This window comes from Marmota marmota, unplaced genomic scaffold (assembly GCF_001458135.2).
Source record: "Marmota marmota marmota unplaced genomic scaffold, marMar, whole genome shotgun sequence".
NCBI lineage: Eukaryota > Metazoa > Chordata > Mammalia > Rodentia > Sciuridae > Marmota > Marmota marmota.
In genome coordinates, this window is record NW_026000119.1 from 9,486,738 (window position 1) to 9,507,260 (window position 20,523).

The window sequence follows — 20,523 nt, forward strand, 5'->3', positions numbered from 1 at the left end:
TATTGGTGATTTTAGATTTTTTAATGTTACCCATTATTACAGATGTGTTATGTCATTGTGGTTTTTTTTTTTTTTTTTTTTTTTTTTTTNCCCTTCTGAGCCTTTTTCAATTTTTTATTTTGAAAGGGTCTCATCACTAAGATGCTGAGGCTGGCCTCCAACTTGAGATTCTTCTTCCCCAGCTTCCCAAATTTCTGGGATTATAGGCATGTACCCTACATTCTTAATGATGTCTTTATTTTTTTTTTTAGTCATACATGACAGCAGAATGTATTTTGACATAATACATACATGGAATGTACATACATCAATCTTAATGATGTCTTTAAATGGGCAGTTTTAAATTTTAATGAAAGTTCAAGTCATGTTTTTTTTTCTTTTGTGTTTTTTGTGTCTTATGAAAAATCTTCCAGTAACAGTGACTTTCTCCTGTGTTTTCTTCTAAAAGCTAGAGTTTTAGGTTTTAATTGAGGTCTGTGGTCCATTTCCAGTTAATTTTGATACATGGTACACAATATAGGTCAAATTTATTTTTATTTTTTTTTCTATGAATGTTGGGTATTTCAGAGTCATTTTATTGAAAAAAACTACATAAGTTACCTCGATGCCCTTGCAGATAGATTGACTGTGTATGTGGGAGTCTATTGTAATGCTTAATTTCTCAAGTATAGTTATCTTAAAAAGTTCTAAAAATTATTAAACTGGTCTTGGTGGCACAATCCTATAATCTGAGCTGCAGAGGCAGGAGGATTGAAAATTCAAGGCTTGCCTGGGTAATTTAGCAACACTGTCTCAAAATAAAATTTTAAAAAAGGACTGGAGATATAACTCTGTGGTAGAGCACTTTCCAAATGTGTGAAGCCCTGGGTTCAATCCCAAGGACTAAAAGAAATAAAGAAAAATTATTCGTGATAACCTGCTATACTTAATTTATTTGGACCTTTAATTGATCACAAAACTCTCATTTCTAACTTAACTTATTAGGAGTAGTATGTTTTCATGTAAATGTGTACTTATGGACATTTTATATATAAAAAAGCCTGGGAATGTAGAAAATGGACTTTTAGAATCATTTTGAAATTGCATGGCTAATCATTTAACGGTTTAATCTATTAACATTTCCCCCATAGCAACTTAATTTACTATTGAAATATCTTTGTGTTGTGTTGTTTTGTTGTATCCAGAAGCTATATTCCCAGACCTTTTTATTTTTGAGATGGTCAGCCTCGAATTTATAATCTTCCTGCCTCAGCCTCCTGAGTCATTGGAGTTACAGGCATGTGAACTGTGTTTGGCATTGTCTTTGTGTTTTAATAAGTTGTTTCTTTGTTCTAAAGAGGTCTTTAGTATCAGATGCATTCAAAATTTTTGTCTAATCTCTTATGCAAAGTAATGGTAGATGCTGCAAGGAAAATGTCTTTTAAGCATCTCTTAGGAGCATAACTGTGCCAGACTTACACTCAGCATTAATATAGAGGGGGTCTTCTAAATAGGAGATGGTCATGCTAGGGGTATTAATAAAAACTAAAGAAGAAATATATGTATAATACTAATAGAAAGGAGTAATTAATTTTGCCTGGAGAACAAAGATAGGAAGACCAGGTGGAATTGGGATAAGACCTTGAGTAGGTTTTTGAAATTGGGAGAGGAAAGATTTGTTGGTATGAAGTTTTAGGAAGACATTATCTACAACTTCTTTTAATTCTGGTTGTGAATATTGAATTCTCATTTTGTGCTTGTCATAGTTCTACTCCTGTTCAATTCAAGCAGTATATATTCTTGGTGGAGGGTTTATAATTTTATCATATAAGATAATTATGTTTAGGAATTCTCTATTTCATTGTGTTTTAAATTCCTTTGAACAGAGCACGTCTGTCCTTTTCACTACTGTTTTTCCTCGTATGGTTTTTGGCGCACATATAGTAGATATTCAGTATATAGAATGATTTTTTTTTTTTGGTTGTTGCATGTCTCATTCACTCAAGCTTCTGTTGAACAACATAATTAAGATAAAGTCCCAGAGAATGAAAATTCAGAGAATGATATTGAATGGCAAAGTATAAATAACTGTTGTTACAGGAGTGAGAAATGTAGTAGGATATACATTTGAAAAGTTGGTTAGAACCTTGAATTGTCAGTGTATTTCCTTGGAGGGCCTAATATGCCGAACTGAATTCAGGTGTTAAGATTTTACTCTGTACAATGTATTCTATACATGATACAGGAGCTTGGAAGATGACTACTATTACTTCTTCTTTTTTGTACTGGAAGACTTTTGAGGAAGATCTATACAATCTGAATTAATTCAGTGGGAGTGAAATGGAGGGGACAATTCCAAGAGATTTGAGTTGTCAGGATTTCATAGTTTGAAAGGCAAAGCTTAAAGGGGGAAAGTCACTTAACAACTAAGCCTTCACCTAGAAGGAGGAGACACCATAATGGAGATCAGAAAATAGATGTCTCTATATTGAAGGTGTGTATAATTGAGTTGCTTATGGAATCGTATGGTATTTAGCACATGGTTAGAAATGCAAAGTCTGAGCGTAGGGTAAAAACTGTATATATATATGTGTGTGTGTGTTTATGTATGTATATGTATACGTGCACACACTAGAGACAGCTGAAGCTGTTAGGATATCTGAAATTGCCAGACAGGTTAGAATATAGAATTGTGAAGATTTAGCATTTTGGTGAGAAGGAAAGTTGCCCTGTCATTGGAATTTTATATTTAGGTGAGGAAGTGTCCTACTGTGATAATTCAGACAGGTGGAGGATTTGCAGAAGTCATTGGATGGTTGCAAAGAATTGTGAAATTCCAGAGAATTGCATTCAAGGAAGAGCTAAGTTATAATATTTGAGAGGGAAATGGAGAAGAAGACTAAGATAGTTAGTTGCACAGTTGGTAACTTAGGACAGAATATGATTAATAAATTTCCATGATAAATGCCAAAAGAACTTTGAAAATTAGAGGAAAGAGCTATAGTCTGTTGGATTGTGGAAGATTTTCAGGAGGACAATATTTTAACTGGGCCCAGATGAATGCAGAGTGTTTCAATCATTATAGGTAGGAAGATATGAAATAACTGTAGATGATTAGGCAAAAGTTCGATTCTTTTTAACAGACTTCTAGAATCTTAGTGTTGGAAGAACCTAATCTTACTCTTTTGGATCCCTTTACTATATTTCTGCTAACTTGTTCAGTTAATGTCTGGAAAACCTAGAGTGACTGTCTATTTATGAAGTAACTGTTGGACATTTGAATAACTGGTTATTCTTGCATTATATTGAATCCAAATCTACCTTCCTGTAATTTGTATTTATCTCAGAACTGTCACCTCATTTTAGACTTTGCGTCTGTGTTAACATAACCTGAGATTGTTTAACTTGGAGGCAGCCCCATTATATTATTGATTTACTAAACTTCCTTTATTCTCAGTTTCAAAAGTAAATTTAAATAAGCTCTATATTTATTGCCTAAAAGTTGAAGTTTTCATTAGCAGGAAAAGCCATAATTTGTGTGTGTGTGTGGGGGGGGGTGGGCTTCATTATTTTTGTTGTTCTTGTTTCTTAGTGGTACTGGGAATTGAACTCAGGGCCTGCCTCATACTAGGCAAGCACTCTACTACTGAGCTACATCCATAGTCATTTTTATTACTTTGATAAACTGTCTTGCCTAAGTTGCCCAGGCTGATTCAAACTTAGGATTTTGCCTTGGCTACCCAAATAGGGATTATAATTGTGTGCCATGATACCCAGTTTAAAAAAAAAAAGTTATTTTGAAGTTGAGGAGATGAATATATTATGTAGAATCTAAAGCCTAGTGTGACTTTTTTGGGGGGTCTTATTTGTGTTTCTTATTTCTTCCTTTACTACCTCTCAATGTGTATTATTGACACACTCAATGTTTATTATTGAGAGATTCATAAAGAATGGGTGACAATTGATTTTTGAGCAGTTTCTTATGAGAGCTGGAGTAGATGTGCTTCAGGAATTAAGTCTAGGCAAATGGAAAGGAAAAATTTTAAGAAACTGTAATGAATAAAAGGGATATTGATTAAAAATTCACAGGGACTTGAGGTAGGGTAGGCAGAGTAAAAGAATAGAATGACCTTAGTCTCTAAAAGGTATTCCAGGCTCTGTAAAGTGAAATGAAGCTGATATAAGCATCTTAGGATCTGTATAAATAAATAGTATTGCTAATGTTTTTAATTCACAAAAGATTTGTTTATCCAGAGCCAGGATAAATTTTATATTGTGTCTTACTACACAGTGCAATCTCCCTGTTTTCAGGTGTCATTGCAAGAAATGGGGTTTAATACATGAAATGTCACTTTCTGTAAAGCAGTGGTGATAATTGCTCTTATCTTTAAAGGTGCAAGAGCAACCTCTAAGATTGTTTTTATACTGTGTGTGGTCTTCTAGGGTTGACCAGAGATTTCTTCTCAATTTTTATTTTAGGAAATTGAGATTCAGGAAGGTTGAGACTTTTTCATGATCATAGATACGTTTTTTTCCTCACTCTTGTGTTCTGAACTTTATTTTGATGACTTTAAAAAGAAAAAAAGAAACATCCAAATCCAATAATCATTTATCAGTTAGTTGGGTTACATAGCCATGAAGAATAAAAAGCACACTATTCTTTTTATTTGTAATCACATTTTATTCTGAGTGTAATTTGGCTTTTTTTTTCTTATATGCACTGGCTATGTATGTGTTACAAAATTGAGTAATATCAATATATTTTCCCCACCTATTCAAACTACTTGTTCTGTGGCCCATCTGTAATCTATACCAAATACTTTTTTGATGCCATTCCTTATTTGTTGAACTAATCTCCCTTCTCAAGGGGAGAAAATTGGAAGATGGGCAGAGAAATGGAAGGTGGGTAAAAAAAGGCAGTTGCTCATGAAAGACACATGTATTAGTCCGTAAATAAGTAGTAGGGTTTTTTCTTTCTTCTTTTCTCTAGTACCTTCACTTTCTGCTTGATTTCCATCAATTAATTATATCTTGGCTTTCTGAATTGAGTCATTTTAAGTAAGAGTGGTAAAGACCTGATCTGTAAGTATTGTATTGAAACAGTTTCTTAGTAACATCTTCGTTTTGTCTTACCATCCTCTGGGGAGCTTCTTCCTCACTTTAAAACAAATAGTGGACTATACATAACTCATTTTATACATTATCTCATTCACCATTTGAGTTTCGTTTTTAATGTTTCCTCTTTCCTCCTTTGAATAAGTTATGCTAAATAATAACTTACTGAATAATGATAAATTGAGTATTGGTTATCTCTTCTTCACTTTTGATTTCAGTTGATACTATTATGACCAGCATACTTCAGTGACTTTATATATAGTGAGCAATTTGAAGCCTCTCTTGAACTTTTTTACAATGAATCTTAAATGTATTTTGACTTGTCTTTGATATGTGTATTTGGCAACTTTTTATTTTGAGAAAGAACCAAATATGTAAAGGTAAAAATGGTAGGTGAAATATTTATTTTATGGATATGATGAAATTTGAGATAAAAACAGGTGTTACTGTACAAGATGTGGAAATTACCCAAAATCCAGAAATGATCCCTAATGGCATTTCTTTATTTCCTTCTCTCTCTCTCTCTCTCCCCCTCCCTCCCTCCCTCCCTCCCTCTCTCCCTCCCTCCCTCTCTCCCTCTCTCCCTCTCTCCCTCCCTCCCTGTTCCCTCTCTCCTTCCCTCCCTTCCCCTCCCTCTTTCTCCCTCTTTTTGCTGTACTGGGATTGAACCCAGGGCAAGCTCTTTACACTGAGTGACATCCTCAGCTCCCTAATAGCATTTCTGTCACAGTTTGAAGAAAGTTTTGTACATAATTGTATTATCCAGGGGTATTTTATTCTATGTCCCCTCCCCCACCCAGGTATTTAACACAGGCTACTTTGCCACTGAGCTACGTTTCTAGCCCTTATTTTTTATTTTGAGACAGGATCTCACTAAGTTGCTTAGGGCATTGCTTAGTTGCTGAGGTTGGCCTTGAGCCTTCTAAGCTGCTGGGGTTGCAGGCATAGGATACCCGGCACTTTATTATTATTTTAACATCCATTGTAACAATATTAAAATTGCATAATTTCTCCATTTTAATTATAAAGCCTTACTAGGTAGCTGTACTTTTTTTTATCTCCCATTATTTGAAATAAAAACATTAAGTTGCTTAGTTTTGCTACTGTGTTTTATTTTATTTCTGGTGGTGCTGGGAATCTATCCAAGGCCTGTACATGCTAAGAAAGTACTCTACCACTGAGTTGCATTCTCATCCCAGCTTTGCTACCTCATTTTTAAGTTCCTATTCTTGTAATTGTACATGATGAGTAGTTATCATGATCATCTATTATTTAAATGTAGGAAGTGACAGTCCTTCTGTGCATTAAGGGTAGTTAGCCTAACTACCTTATTGGAAGTTTTAGGTTTGGAGAAAATAAGTGGCACTCAAAAGGGGTATAGCTGGACATGGCTTTGTGAATTTACTATTTCTGAAAGTAAATTGGGCATTATAAATACATTTAAACATATTTGGGTATTTTTGTACATCAAGTTTGAAAATTTCAGGACAATTGCAAAGGGAGAAGGAAGGAACCCAGTAGAACATGATGTAAAGCTGAATTGGAAGTTGCTAGAATTGTGTAGTGCTACAGTCTTATCTATGTTCTATCGTAATCAATACCTGGCTTTTATGAAAACGGCATCATATTGTCATGACTATTGTAGGCTGTTTTTGGCTATGAAAGTTTTTAATTGTTTAAAGTGTGTTCAAATTTGTTAAAATAGGAATTTAAGCTGCATTTTTATTTGCCCAAAAGTTAATTACTGATTATTGTTCAAGTGATTTGAAGTATAGTGAAAAAGGATGCTTGATTTTATGTATGTATAAATAACTTGTATTTATGATTGAACCCAGGACCTTATCTATACAAAGCACTCATTCTACTAATGAGCTGCACCGGCATCCCAATTACATGTTTTTTTGAAAAACAAGTCATACTCAGGTTTGCATATATTTTTGCCTCTCTTCTCCTCAGTTATTAATGTTATAGTTTTGGTTGTTCTGTGTGCTATAAGCATAAATGATGAGAAGTTGTGTCTATTTTGTGCTAATTCTTCTTGGAATTTCTTTTAAGAATAAGAAAGTTCTTCCTCCTATACTAAGGGTTAGGGAAATCAAGAAGGGATAAAAGAAGATGGAAACTTTCAAGACTGGAAATTATTGTTTTGTTGTAAAAAAATTTTTTTTGTACTGGGAATTGAATGCAGGGTTTCACCATGCTAGACACTTGGTTTTCCATGAATCTACATCCCCAACACCCCTCATTTTGAGGGGAAGGAGAGACAGGGTCTCCTATGTTAGCCATGCTGGCTGCCAACTTTTGATTCTCCTGCCTTAGCCTCTCAAGTAGCTGGCATTACAGGTGTGTGCCAATAGGACTTTTGTTGTAAGTTAGTTTTAATGAATAATGTTAATTTTCTTTATTCCCATTTTTATGTCTTAAAAAAACATTTCATAGGATTGCAAGTTTGAGGCCAGCCCCAGCAACTTAGCGAGGCCCTGTCTCAAAAAAAAAAAAAAAAAAGGGATGGTGATGTAGCTCAGTGGTAAGAAAATGTATTTCATGGTAGTTTACAAAGATGATTTTTTAATAGTTAATTATTCTTGTGTTTGCTCCCTCAGCATTTGACATTGTGCAGCAAAGAAATGGTTATGGAGAAGCCCAGTCCGCTGCTTGTAGGGCGGGAGTTTGTGAGGCAATATTATACTTTGCTGAATAAAGCTCCAGAATATTTACACAGGTAAATTTTAAACAAATTATTTAGTGTTTTTATTAGTTTTTTTTTTTATTACTACATATATTTTAACTTTCCTGACTCCTCATAATTTAACAGTATCTTTATAAACATCTCTAAGCCATATCTGCTACTTTTTATCATGTAATGACTCAAGACTGGTATTTTTTCTAAAGTTTTTTACTATAGCCCACAGTAAAAAAAACACATTATATCCCAGTACTTAGTACATTCATTCATATATATATATATATATATATATATATATATACACACACACACACACACACACACACACACATACATACATATATATGTATGTATGTATATATGCATACACATACTTTTTTGTAAACTCTTGCATTTTATATTTCATTAAAAGAGTAATTTGGGACATGACCGACTAATGGGTTCCAATATGAAATTAGAAATAATGTCTTAAGGCATCTTTGAGCTTTTACAGTCTCGGGAAATTAATCAGTTATATTCTTAATGAAAATTTGTATTTGAATAAAAATAGTGTTCCTTGGTAAAATAATAGTAGCCTTGTTTACTGTTTTGGCAAGAGTTAGGCCAGCTGTAAGCTAATTTTTCCAGAGATTGAAATGAAATTGATTTATGTTGTGGGTTGTTCTTATTTTGTTCTGGTTATATCTTGGCAAGTAGAAGGTGAGATTCTTATAAGAATCAGGATTTGTTAAGTATTTGCTGTAGAACACACTGAGTGAGTTAAAGAGAAATATATCATTTTTCTTCCTCTGGGAAAAGGCTGTTAAGATTTAAATTCATCTGTTGATCTCGATGTATCTATCCTTCTCTCTCTCTTTTGGTGGTGCTGAAGATCAGTCCCAGAGCTTCACACATGCTATGCAAGTGTTCTGCCACTGAACCAACATTTCCAGCCCTTCATCTGTAGATCGTCTTAATCAAGTGTTCTATAAAGTTCGCTTTTATAATTTGTCCTGCACTGTTGAACATATGTGTAATATTTTCTGCTTTCTAGGGGTATTTTTATAAATAATGTTTGTTGCACTCCTTTCCAAGTACTGAAATATGTGTATCATCATATGTAATCCTTATGGAAGTCTTTTTAAAAAAAGAAAAAAAAGTGTAGGTGCTTTTATTATCTCATTTTCCAGATTGAACAACTGAGGCTAATAATTAATTCCGGATCATTCCTGGTTAGTAAGGAGATTAGAAATTCATCTACAACTACTTGTATATAAGTTATAATTAACATGCTGCCCTCCACCCAACCCCAAAGTGAATAACTGTTTTTGTAATTATAAAAATAAAAATATGAGAGTGTATGTGAGAGAGTTGGGAGGAAACTGGAATATAAGGACTTTTCATAATATGGATATTAGCATTTTCTCTTATAGAAACAATAAAAGCAAAGTTTAGACTAGTAGGACTGTACATTATCATGTTCACCATCATGTTAAGAAACAGCATAGACTGCTGTTTTATACCCAGCTTATTTAACCACTTTCCCTCTTAAAATCAAGATTGTTATAAATATTTTACTGGTATAAACAACACTAAGAAATGTCCTTAACCATGCATTTTTGTGCACTTTACTAGTTAAGTTATATTCTTAGAAATAAGTTCCCGGAATTGTTACTTAAAAGGTATGATTCTTTCTAAGGCTTTTCCTACACATACACACATACTCTGTCAAATTTTTCTTTAGAAAAATAATGCCACTTTGCAGTACATAGAGAAAATAGTGTAAATTTTTAAATATAGGATAGTGCTTAAAAGTGTGGACTCTGGAGTCAGTTTCTATCTGGGTTCTTGTCCTAGCTGCTCTTATTGATGGGTATATGATATGGGGAGTTCATTCAATCTCTTCTGAACCTGTCTGCTCATTTAAATAATAGTGTTTATTTTATGAGATTGTTAGGAGAATTAAATGAATCAATATATGCCATGCACTGAGAATATTGCTTGGTACAGAAAAACTTCTTACATGTTTTATTATGATGGAGATGAATTCTCTCTGAAAAAATTAGCTTTACATTTTTGATAACATTAATTTAGAAAGATGTTAATTCTCATTACTTTAAGTAATACCAGAGAAAGTCTTAACTTATTATCTACTTTGGAACAACATAAAAATATTAATGAGAAATTAGATGCTGAAGTAATTACACTTTTTACTTGGTCTGAATTGTTTTAATTTAAAATCTAAACTTTTAATTGAAGCCTTTGGAGTTAGTAATCATTTGGAGCTCTGAGTATTAAATGGAACATCTGATTTCTAGACAAATCTAGGTAACTGAGTCTTTTTATCTGAAGAAGATGAATTTTACCAGAGCATTTGTATTTAGAGTGTACTTGGACTATTTCATTCTTCACTTGAAATAAAGATGTGATAAGTACTAGAAGAGAATAGCTAATGATTATCATCTTAGTGTGCCAGATACACTAAGCATTCAATTCTTGTGACACTCTGTGGAGGTAGTTAACTACTCTACTATTTTGTAGCTAAGGGAACTGCCAGGCATAAGCCTGTAATCCTACTGGCCCAGGAGCCTGAGGCAGGAGAATGGCAAGTTCAAAGACTGCCTCAGCAATTTAATGATGGACTAAGCTATTTAGGAAGACCTAGTCTCAAAATTTAAAAAGTTTTAAAAAGGACTGGGGATGTGGCTCAATGGTTAAGTACCCCTGTGTTCAATCCCAAGTACCAAAAATATACATATGTATATATGTATGTGTTTATATATGAAATTGAATTTAAATATTGAAAATTAAGTAACTTGACCAAGATTACCCATCTAGTGACAGCTGGACCTAGGGCCTAGTCTGTTTGATGCTAGAACTCTACTGCCTTTTAATTCATTAGTAATCCTTAATTATTATTGTTTTTATAGGTTTTATGGTCGGAATTCTTCCTATGTTCATGGTGGAGTAGATGCTAGTGGAAAGCCCCAGGAAGCTGTTTATGGCCAAAATGTAAGTCATTTCACATAAATTTTAAACATCTTGTGTTAATAGAGAGATCTCAAAAGGATTTCTTCTTCATTATAATTATTAGTTGTACCTGGAATGAATTTCGGTAATTACCAAATGCGCTTGGAATTCTTAAACATACATCCATTTTGTTTGAAACATGGTATTACTTTGGGATGGATACAGTGAAGAAAATGTGATGTTTTATATCCTTGATAATTGTACATGAAATAACTAGTGTAAGTTTCTACACATGTAGATTGAACCCTCTTTCAGGAATGCACAGAAGTATATTCTCTGACTTACTAGGGAAGGAAGACTGAAAAGATGGGGGACTTCAGTTAGATTCCCAAGATTTAGCCTTACCAAACACAAAGAAATTCGAAGTAGAAAAGTGCATCAGCAAATATGACAATAAAGTAAAATTAGATGTGACGTCAAGGCACAGTCAACACTGTGAAATTTACTACTTACAGAAAAGTAGGAGAAAGCTGTATACCAAGCTCAGATTACTGTACAAAATCTGAGAGCCATTCTGATTTCTTGTATAGGGAGATGAAATGTGGAAAATGGTCTTTTTAGGAGCATCGTCTGGCACTGGTGTGTAGCATAGTATAATGGATTCAAGTGAAGTAGAAAGATTAAGTAGTTAATGTTTTGGAGGTATGAGGAAATCATGGGTAGGTAATGGTTTTTGTTGAGGTAGTGCAGAATCACAAGAATTTGTATTTCCTTCCCTCTTTTGCTTTATAAAGGATATACACCACAAAGTGTTATCTCTGAACTTCAGTGAATGTCATACTAAGATTCGTCATGTGGATGCTCATGCAACCTTGAGTGATGGAGTAGTTGTTCAGGTCATGGGTTTGCTGTCTAACAGTGGACAGCCAGAAAGGAAGTTTATGCAGACCTTTGTTCTGGCTCCTGAAGTAAGTTTTCATTTACATGATTTAATTTGTTAATTATTGGTTAATGTGTCCAGGAGTTTCTTCTAATAGGTTTAGATTTGTGTATTTTTGAGAAATTTTATTGGATCTGTTAATACAATTTATTTGTGTATGTCCTTGTACTAAAACTGTATGGAATTAGAAGTTAGGTACCGATTGATACAAGTATATAAATGGGTGATTAAGTATATAGAAATAATATAAAAGTATATTGGTATATTTTATTTATTTTGCAGTGCTAAGGCTCAAGCCCAGAACCTTGCATATTTTAGGCGAGTGCTTTACTATTGAACTACATCCCTGTCCCTGTATTTGTATATTTCAAAGATTACACAGAGGGGGTGGGGGTGGAAAAGTTCTATTTATTAATTGGTCCTGATTTTCTTCTATTGAGAAGAGTTTTCGTTTATATTAGATTAACATCATAGTGTGTCTAGCTTTGGAAAAGTATAATGAATTCAGATTTTCTCTCTGGTATTAAAATTGTATATGTCAATGAGTAATATTGAATTCATGGATATTAATGGAGTATTTGTACATTGTTTATCTGTAGGGATCTGTTCCAAATAAATTTTATGTTCACAATGATATGTTTCGCTATGAAGATGAAGTATTTGGTGATTCTGAACCAGAACTTGATGAAGGTGAGATTATTTTGACGATAAAAGGGTTCTGCCAGTGCTTTTAAGGACTCTTTAATTTCTCTAAGTATGAAATGTTTAGAAATTTAGCCTTTTACTGTAACTAAGTCAAACTTCCTTTTCTTCTCTTTCACCCTTTGTTTTTTGTTAGGAAAGATAGTGATGTTTGTTATGAAATTTTATCAAACATAAAAGTTTTCATCAGTGTCATCCCATTTAGGTAATCATAAGTTTGGTGCCTATTATGTATAGACTTTTTTTTTTTTTTAATCCTATGCTTACTAGCACTTTTATCAAAATGGAGTTAACTGATAAAAGCTTTAAAAAATGTTTATTTTTTACTTATAGGTGGACACAATATTTTTATTTTATTAATTAATTTTTATGTGGTGCTGAGGATCGAACCCAGTGCCTCACGAGGCATGCTAGGCGAGTGCTTTACCACTCAGCCCCAGCTCCAGCCCTAGCCCCAGCCCTAGCCCTGATAAAAGCTTTTCTTTCCCCCTTCACCTAATATATTTTTATTGGCTGTCCATTTTGTGGCTAATACTGTAATTATGTGATTGATCTTCCATTAGTGTACACTAGTTTGTTTCCTTCTCTATAATTACTGCTTTATTAAGTAGAGGTCACAAGGAAATTGAGTTATGTATTTTAGTTCCTTTTTTTTATTAATATGTCTTGTTAAAATAGAGTACAATAAAAACTTTATCCTGCTTGTTCTTTTAAGTTTCTTAAGAAAAAATATTGAAATTGAATAGCTTTGTAAAAATTTGTCTTCTAAACTAGTATTCCACTTCCTTAAACATATTAAAAATATGTATTAGAAATTATATAAACCCTCTTAAAAAAATGTCATGTATTATATATTGTCAGAGTCAGAAGATGAAGTAGAAGAGGAACAAGAAGAAAGACAACCATCTCCTGAACCTGTGCAAGAAAATGCTAACAGTGGTTACTATGAAGCTCACCCTGTGACGTAAGAATAATATTTGCAAGGTTACGTTTGGTTTGAACTAGTTGCAAGGTAGCTTTTGTTTCTAGGATTGTTGTTGGAAGTTTAAAAAAATTTATTTTAAAATTCTTTTAGTAGTGAGTGCTTTGGGTCAAACCCAGGGCCTTGTGCATACTAAATATGCACTCTATCATCAAGTCTCACCCTCAGCCCCTGGAAATAGATTTTTGATAAAACTACCTAGTAGGCCAGTATTTGAGTTCTATTGTGTGTATGCAAGAAATTTGGACAGAATTGTATCATTAAATTGAATATGTTTGCATCAAAATGGTGGGGATTTACTATTAATGTAGAATGTTTAAGATAACACAGAGTAAGCGTTCTATTTTATGTAAAACATTATATAAAATAAAGGGTTTATAAAATATTAGTACTTTTGTAAAAATATTCTTGGTTAATCAAGTTTTTAAATTGTTAGGTTGAGCTGGAGATATAGGTTAGTACTAGAGTGCATTCCTAGCATATGAGAGGCCTGGATTTGATCCCCAATACTGCAAAAACAAAAAACTTATAACTAGTTATGTTCTTTGGACTGGAGAGACATTGAATGTAACTGATCATTTTATACTGAAGAGTAAACTAAACACTTTATTGTAGTAATGGCATAGAGGAACCTTTGGAAGAATCCTCTCATGACCCTGAACCCGAGCCAGAATCTGAAACAAAGACTGAAGAGCTGAAACCACAGGTGGAAGAAAAGAACTTAGAAGAATTAGAGGAGAAGTCTACTACTCCTCCTCCTGCAGAACCAGTTTCTCTGCCACAAGAACCACCAAAGGTTAGATCAAAGAAACTCTTTAGACCTCTAACATTACACATATATATTTGGTGTCATTAATGAAGCATGACTGTTTTGTGTTAAATTATTTAATATAGTAAACTATACATTTTTTATGTATATGAAAGAAGCTGTGGAGTTTTTTGTTATCCTGAAGAAGTTGCATTGGTTTTTTTTCCCCCCCTCCCAATAAAACCCCTAGTAGTGAAATTTATAACTTCAGATTAGTCTTTGTCTGTATTTAATGTTTAGTTATGTACATGAAATTATTCCAGTCCATGTATAAGGCTGTCAGTTGCTCTTCCCTTCTGTATAAAATCTTCTAAGCACAGATGCACCAGGAATCGTGCAGTTTCCCAACTTAAGTTGGTCTGTAATTAAAAGAGATGCCTATTGTTTGTGGTTTAAAGTGGGATCAGTTTCCTTACTACACCAATTAACTGTCTTGAAAAGATAAGTAACACCAGTAGTGTATCATGTAAAACTTCTTTTATCTCTCTGTAAAGTAGAAGGTTAAACTGTTTGGGTAGTGAGAGGAAGAGATTTCTTGTCAATTTGAGAATGTCTTTTAAAGTTTTCAACTAGTATTCTTATTCCTTCCTGTCTTTCCCCCTTTCCCTTTAACACCATCACACACCCTGTTTTCCCCCAAAAGGGGAAAGAAATCTGTCCTATCAGGTTCAAAATTTTCTAGCATGTTTAGCTGTTAGTGATTTTGTTGGCCACTCGCTCATCTACTTAGAATATGTAGGAACTTGATTGTGGTTTTATTTAGTAGTTCAGACAAAACATTTATAATCATGCATAATGAGATTTTGAAAGCTGGCACATAGACTGGCATGTGTGTGTGTGCCTTTCTTGTAGGAATCCTCCAATATAAAGCAATAGTTTAGAAATGAAAAGAAAATATATATTTGGAAGTTTCCCTATAGGAATGTTGGTGGTTTTCCATGATTAGTAGTCTAGGTTTGTTGCATTTCCTGCAGGCTTTCTCCTGGGCTTCAGTGACCAGTAAAAACCTGCCTCCTAGTGGTACTGTTTCTTCCTCTGGAATTCCACCCCATGTTAAAGCACCAGTCTCACAGGTAACCGATCTGTGAACACATTGGATTGTATCCTTGTTACATTGCCAATTGCTTACTTTTTTTTTATATATATATACATATATATATATATATATATATATATATGTATATATATATACTTTTTTAAACAAGTCAATCAGCAATTATGGATTAAATATACAAAAAAATTGTATTAAATGTCAGTACACCCACTTTAAATGCCAAATCTCCATTCATCATCTACATAGGTGGTATTTGGGGTTCGGGTGTGTGAAATACAGATTAAGTTGGTTTTACCAATATATAATATTGTCATTTAAAAGGCTTCTTAAAATAATAAAAAGTTCCTTTTAAAAATTTTAAATTTTATTTTGCAAAAATACTTTAGGTAAGAAATTTGGAAAGGCACAAAGTAGTGTGGCATTATAAAGAATTGTTTTTAAAAACTAGAGAACTTTTTTTAATATACATTACCTAAACTCTCAGTCTGTAAGTGGTTCACACTGTTTAATTGAAGCCTGTACCAACTTATGACTGTAGTGTTCACCTTAACTGATTGATCATTCCAGTATTCTGCTTTTTGTCTGTTTGTCATCTTACCCATTTCAGAGCTTTCCAAAAATGCGAAAATAAAAACATTGGCTATTTATGATGTTTGTTAGATATAGTTTAGATTAGCTAACTTTTATTTTTAAATTCATTGGCATAGTTAAAAGGTGTCCAATTCTTTTTTTCCCCACATTTTGAGTAAATGTCATTCCACTAGATTTACATCTAAGATTGTTAGCTTATTTAACTTATATATGCTCTAAACAGTAAAACTTTGAGGTTTCAAAAGTAGCTGGTAATTATTAGGCAGTCTTTCTGGTATTGGTATACATTATAACATTTTAATCTGCTATGTAATAGAATACACAGTGCCATAATACCCCTACCCCTTTTTTAGTTAGATATTCAGGAAATAAACGGTTACCATAGACCACAAACCAGACTCTATCTGAATGAAGAAAATGAGTTTGCCCAGTATAGTTTATGTTTTTCAACTCAGTTTCAGACCTGATAAGTGACTTGTGGCTTTTCTTTTAAAATCTTAATTTCCTATCAGATTTGGATTTGGAACCTTTGGATGGTTATTTCATTTCATAGATTTGGTTACATTTATTTAAAATAGTTAAAAGTTAATTAATGCTTATTGTACCTTTCATTTGTACTTGGCGTTGTGCTAAGCACTTCATATTTATTCTCATTGAATCCTTACATTCATCCTGTGAGAGCAGGTACAATATTTCTCCTAGTTTAGAAATAAGAAAATCGAGGCCTAGAATAACTCACTCATGGTCATACAATTAAAATAGTAGGATTGAGTCTTGATTTATGTAGTTGAACATTAGATTCCATATGTGACTCATGCACACCTACACATTTCTTTAGAAATTTGTTGAAGGATACAGTATTTGTGTTTATATCAAAGAAGAGTTCTATATTTAAGACATGCTAAAACTGCATTATATTCTTGCCTTTTGCCCAGACAAGTAACTGTTCACATTATCTTAAATAATTTAAGTTGCAAGTATTTTTCAGTTATTTTTCAGATTCTAGGAAACTAGGTTGTATTGGTTTTACCAATATATAATATTGTCATTTAAAAGGCTTCTTAAAATAATTAAAAAAAAATTCCTTTTAAAATTTTTAAATTTTATTTTGCAAAAGTACTTTAGGTAAGAAAATTTGGAAAGGCACAAAATAGTGTGGCATTATAAAGAATTATTGTTTTTTAAAAATAGAGAACTTTTTTTTAATATACATTGCCTAAGCTCTCAGTCTGTAAGTGGTTCACACTGTTTAATCTTAGAATTTTAAAAAGAAATTTTTAAATCTGTTTGCACTCTATTTAGAATAAATTATATTTCCACTAAGTTTAATAACTTTTCAGTTTTGTTTTTATTTTGAAGTAGTATTAATTTCTTTATACTCTAATTGATTAAATGATGAAATTAGTTCTAATTCTAGTTTATTGGTAGGCATTAATTTAGAAGTAGGTAAGTTAATTTTTTGATAAAATGGTTTTGTGTAGAAATGCCTAGGTCATCTAAATAGCTTATGGTTAACTAGACGACTTGTTTATTAGTTGTGTTTGTAATTGCTTTTACTGACTTGATTTGATGGTTCCATTTTTATTTCATATTCTGTTTGACATTTATTTGTAGGATTTGTTACATGATCAGACTTTCTTGTTACATGAAATTAATTATAAGATCCTAGTTGTAGCATGTGGGATATTAGCCATGTTATCTGTTTGGAATAAGTAGCTTCAATTATTGGTCCCCAAGAATTATAAATGTACAGTTGGCTTAGGTTTTGTTAATCAGATACTGAAAGGAACATTGTTAGCTTTTTGGTCTCATATTTTTCATGCATTGGTATCATCAAATATTTACTTGCTGAAGTAGGTCAGCTTGCTAAATCAACGTTGTGAATTATTTTTAAGATGTTGGAAATTATTTAAATTTATCTGGAGCCTTATTTTGCTACCTACAATTGCTTTGTTTTGGTCATGTTTTGAAAAGAACTTAAATTTGTCAAGGTTAGTGCCTCAAGTTCTTTGATAACATTTGGATGGATGTGTCTATGGTTTTTCTGGAAATTTTAAATACAAGGTACATTTGCTATTTTTATTTCTACCAATATACTAGCTTCGTTAAACTTTGAACAGAACAAATCTATTCTTTAATTTTGTTATACATTCAGACCGAAGGTATGCATCTTAGACTCCCTTAGTTGAAATTTCTAAATATAACTGCCTTTATTAGGCATTACATTTTGGATCAGTTTTTTAGTAAAAATTTCCAAATACAGACATCAGTGATCTCAGGGCTAAGATCCTATTGTTAGACATAGAACATTCTCCTATGTGTTTTGGGTCAGAGAACTGAAGATGAAATTTACTTTTAAATGAACCAATAGTGGTTGAACGTCTGTGTCTAACAGCGCTGTGCTTGGTTCTTTGTGTGATATGAAAATGAATTAACATGTATAATATTTATAGGAATGAATACATACAAATAAAAAACTGGAGAGATTTAAAATTAATTTTTAAAATAGAATTCTAGAACATGAAACAATTTCATCTTGAGGAAAATGGCACAGCTATATGGAGGAAACAATTTGGAAGAGAGAGGCAGATATGTTAAAAACTGCTAGCATATCAGTTAATATATCTTTTGGTTACAGTGAAATCATTGGCAATATAAATGGTCATATTTGAAAGAAGTATAATTTTTTGTCTCCAAATTTATTTTCACAAATTTTATTATCCCAGTTATATTAGTGGTAAAAGAGTTTAAGCCGTTGCTTGGGTTGAGGTCCTCAGAGATGATCACTTACAAAGATGAGACTGAAATTACTAGCTTTCAACTTTGAGGATGTGTTCTGAATATCCTGCTGGGTATTTTCAGCATCCTTTGAAGATTTATATATTTTGCCTCTTCCATGGATCATAAATATTTGGGCAATGATAGAAAGCCTGGATGGGTTGGGAATTCTGAAAATTTTGTTGTATTAAGGAAAAGGTAATAGCAGATGTGCATGATATTTTGTTTTAAAAATAGTCACTTTATGTGTTTAATTAAGCAATTAGCAGAAACTTTTGGAGACTACCTTAAATTATTCTATTCCTACCCCCCTACCAACTACAGTTAAGCAAAATTGTTTGGGTCAATGCTTTTAAAAAAAAAAAAAATGTGTACATGTTAATCAAAAGGAAGAATAGTAAGGAGCTTAAAGGACTTCTTTGACTATTTGAGATGCTACATAGAAGTTCTTATCATTCAATGTGCATTTAAACCTAGAAGTAGCAGTTTTGAGTGCTAGAGTAAGCTAAATTATATACTTGGAACTATTCAAGTATTGATTTTAATGTGGTGGGAGTTAGGAGATACAGTTGAGCACTGTAACATCTGAAGGCCAGCAAACTAGATATTTAGAAATAATGTGTCTTATATTCATGTCTTTCTAAGATAAGATAACTTTTATTTTTGTTTATGCATTTACATGGAGTGGGCTCATCTTGCATTTTTGTGATTTTTATTTTTTTAAATTTTTTTAGCAGTACCTTTATGCTGTGTCAATGTGGCTATAACTTTAATGAAGAAGATTATAAAATTTGAGACTTATATAGCCTTGAGTGGGAAACTAAAACCTACCTACAGTCCTAGATTGGTACAGAATTTATCTTTAAAGATTTTATTTTTCACATACATAGGGACACTCTGTAAAAACATTGTAAACTTTGAAATTATCATTATCTCTGCTTGTGACTTGCTGATAGTTGCTTTAGTTGTTTCTTTTTCCTACAGAATGTGTTTCTTTATAGTATGTTTTTTTTCCCTTATATTTTAGCCAAGAGTTGAAGCTAAACCAGAAGTTCAGTCTCAGCCACCACGTGTGCGTGAACAACGACCTAGGGAACGACCTGGTTTTCCTCCCAGAGGACCAAGACCCGGTGAGTCAGCTTTTTTATAGCCTTTAGCATTTAGCTCTTGGAAAGTTGGAAAAGACTGAATTTTTGTAAAACCATAATGGGTTTTATACACAAATCTTTGTATCAGATTGCTTAAAGATGTGAACAACCTGTTAAAATACAGCTTGGGGCAGAAAAGCCAACTTTTTTTAAAGAGAGCATTTATTTGATGACATGCCGTAGAGTCATGTATTTTGGAGGTATTTTATACCACTAAACTTGAGACACTTTTATTTATTTGGTTATTGTCACTGGTTTTAAGAATTCAGAACCTAGCTGCCAATAGCCTACTCTTACTTAGCACTCTTATCTCTTCACAGATAAACACTAAGCACACCCTGATTCTTCTTATTTTGATTGTCTTAGGTATTAAGTAAGTTGCCATGATTTTTGACTTGTTTACATTGCTAGCTAATAATACATGTAGTACCTTTATTTGAATTCTATACAAATGTTTAGATTGCTTTTGGGAGGAGGCGGGAGATCGTATATTCAAATTTAGAATATTATTTGTCAAAAAAAATTTTAAATAAGTTTTTTTTTGTGACTAAATCAGAAGTCACAGAAGCTGGGGATTTATCCTGGCTTTGCTACTGGTTTTGTTCATGGTATTGAGTGAGAGCTTAAATTCTTAGCTTTCTTTAATGCTAATTAGTTATTTACAAACATTTTTGTGTGAGTAATACCTGTCTTATACAACTCATTGTGCTGCTTGTATATTGGGACAATCAAATAAGATTTATAGATGAGAATAATACATAAAAATGACTATGTAAATGAGATATTGGTAC

The 20,523-nt window shown here is 32.7% G+C and overlaps 1 protein-coding gene across 6 annotated transcripts in view; it reads left to right on the forward strand.

Annotated features, from left to right (window-relative positions):
• Positions 1-20,523, forward strand: part of G3bp2 (G3BP stress granule assembly factor 2) — a 90,141-nt gene that overhangs the window by 56,299 nt on the left and 13,319 nt on the right. For 4 of the 6 annotated variants that reach the window (XM_048784837.1, XM_048784836.1, XM_015499288.2 and 1 more), the window contains exons 2-9: positions 7,698-7,816; positions 10,690-10,771; positions 11,524-11,697; positions 12,269-12,359; positions 13,233-13,335; positions 13,969-14,149; positions 15,136-15,234; positions 19,612-19,714. In XM_048784837.1, coding sequence (XP_048640794.1) covers positions 7,722-7,816; positions 10,690-10,771; positions 11,524-11,697; positions 12,269-12,359; positions 13,233-13,335; positions 13,969-14,149; positions 15,136-15,234; positions 19,612-19,714 — 928 coding nt within the window. In that variant the 5' untranslated portion in view covers positions 7,698-7,721. The remainder of the gene's footprint in view (positions 1-7,697; positions 7,817-10,689; positions 10,772-11,523; positions 11,698-12,268; positions 12,360-13,232; positions 13,336-13,968; positions 14,150-15,135; positions 15,235-19,611; positions 19,715-20,523) is intronic. The other 2 variants (XM_015499291.2, XM_015499292.2) reach the window with 2 other exon arrangements.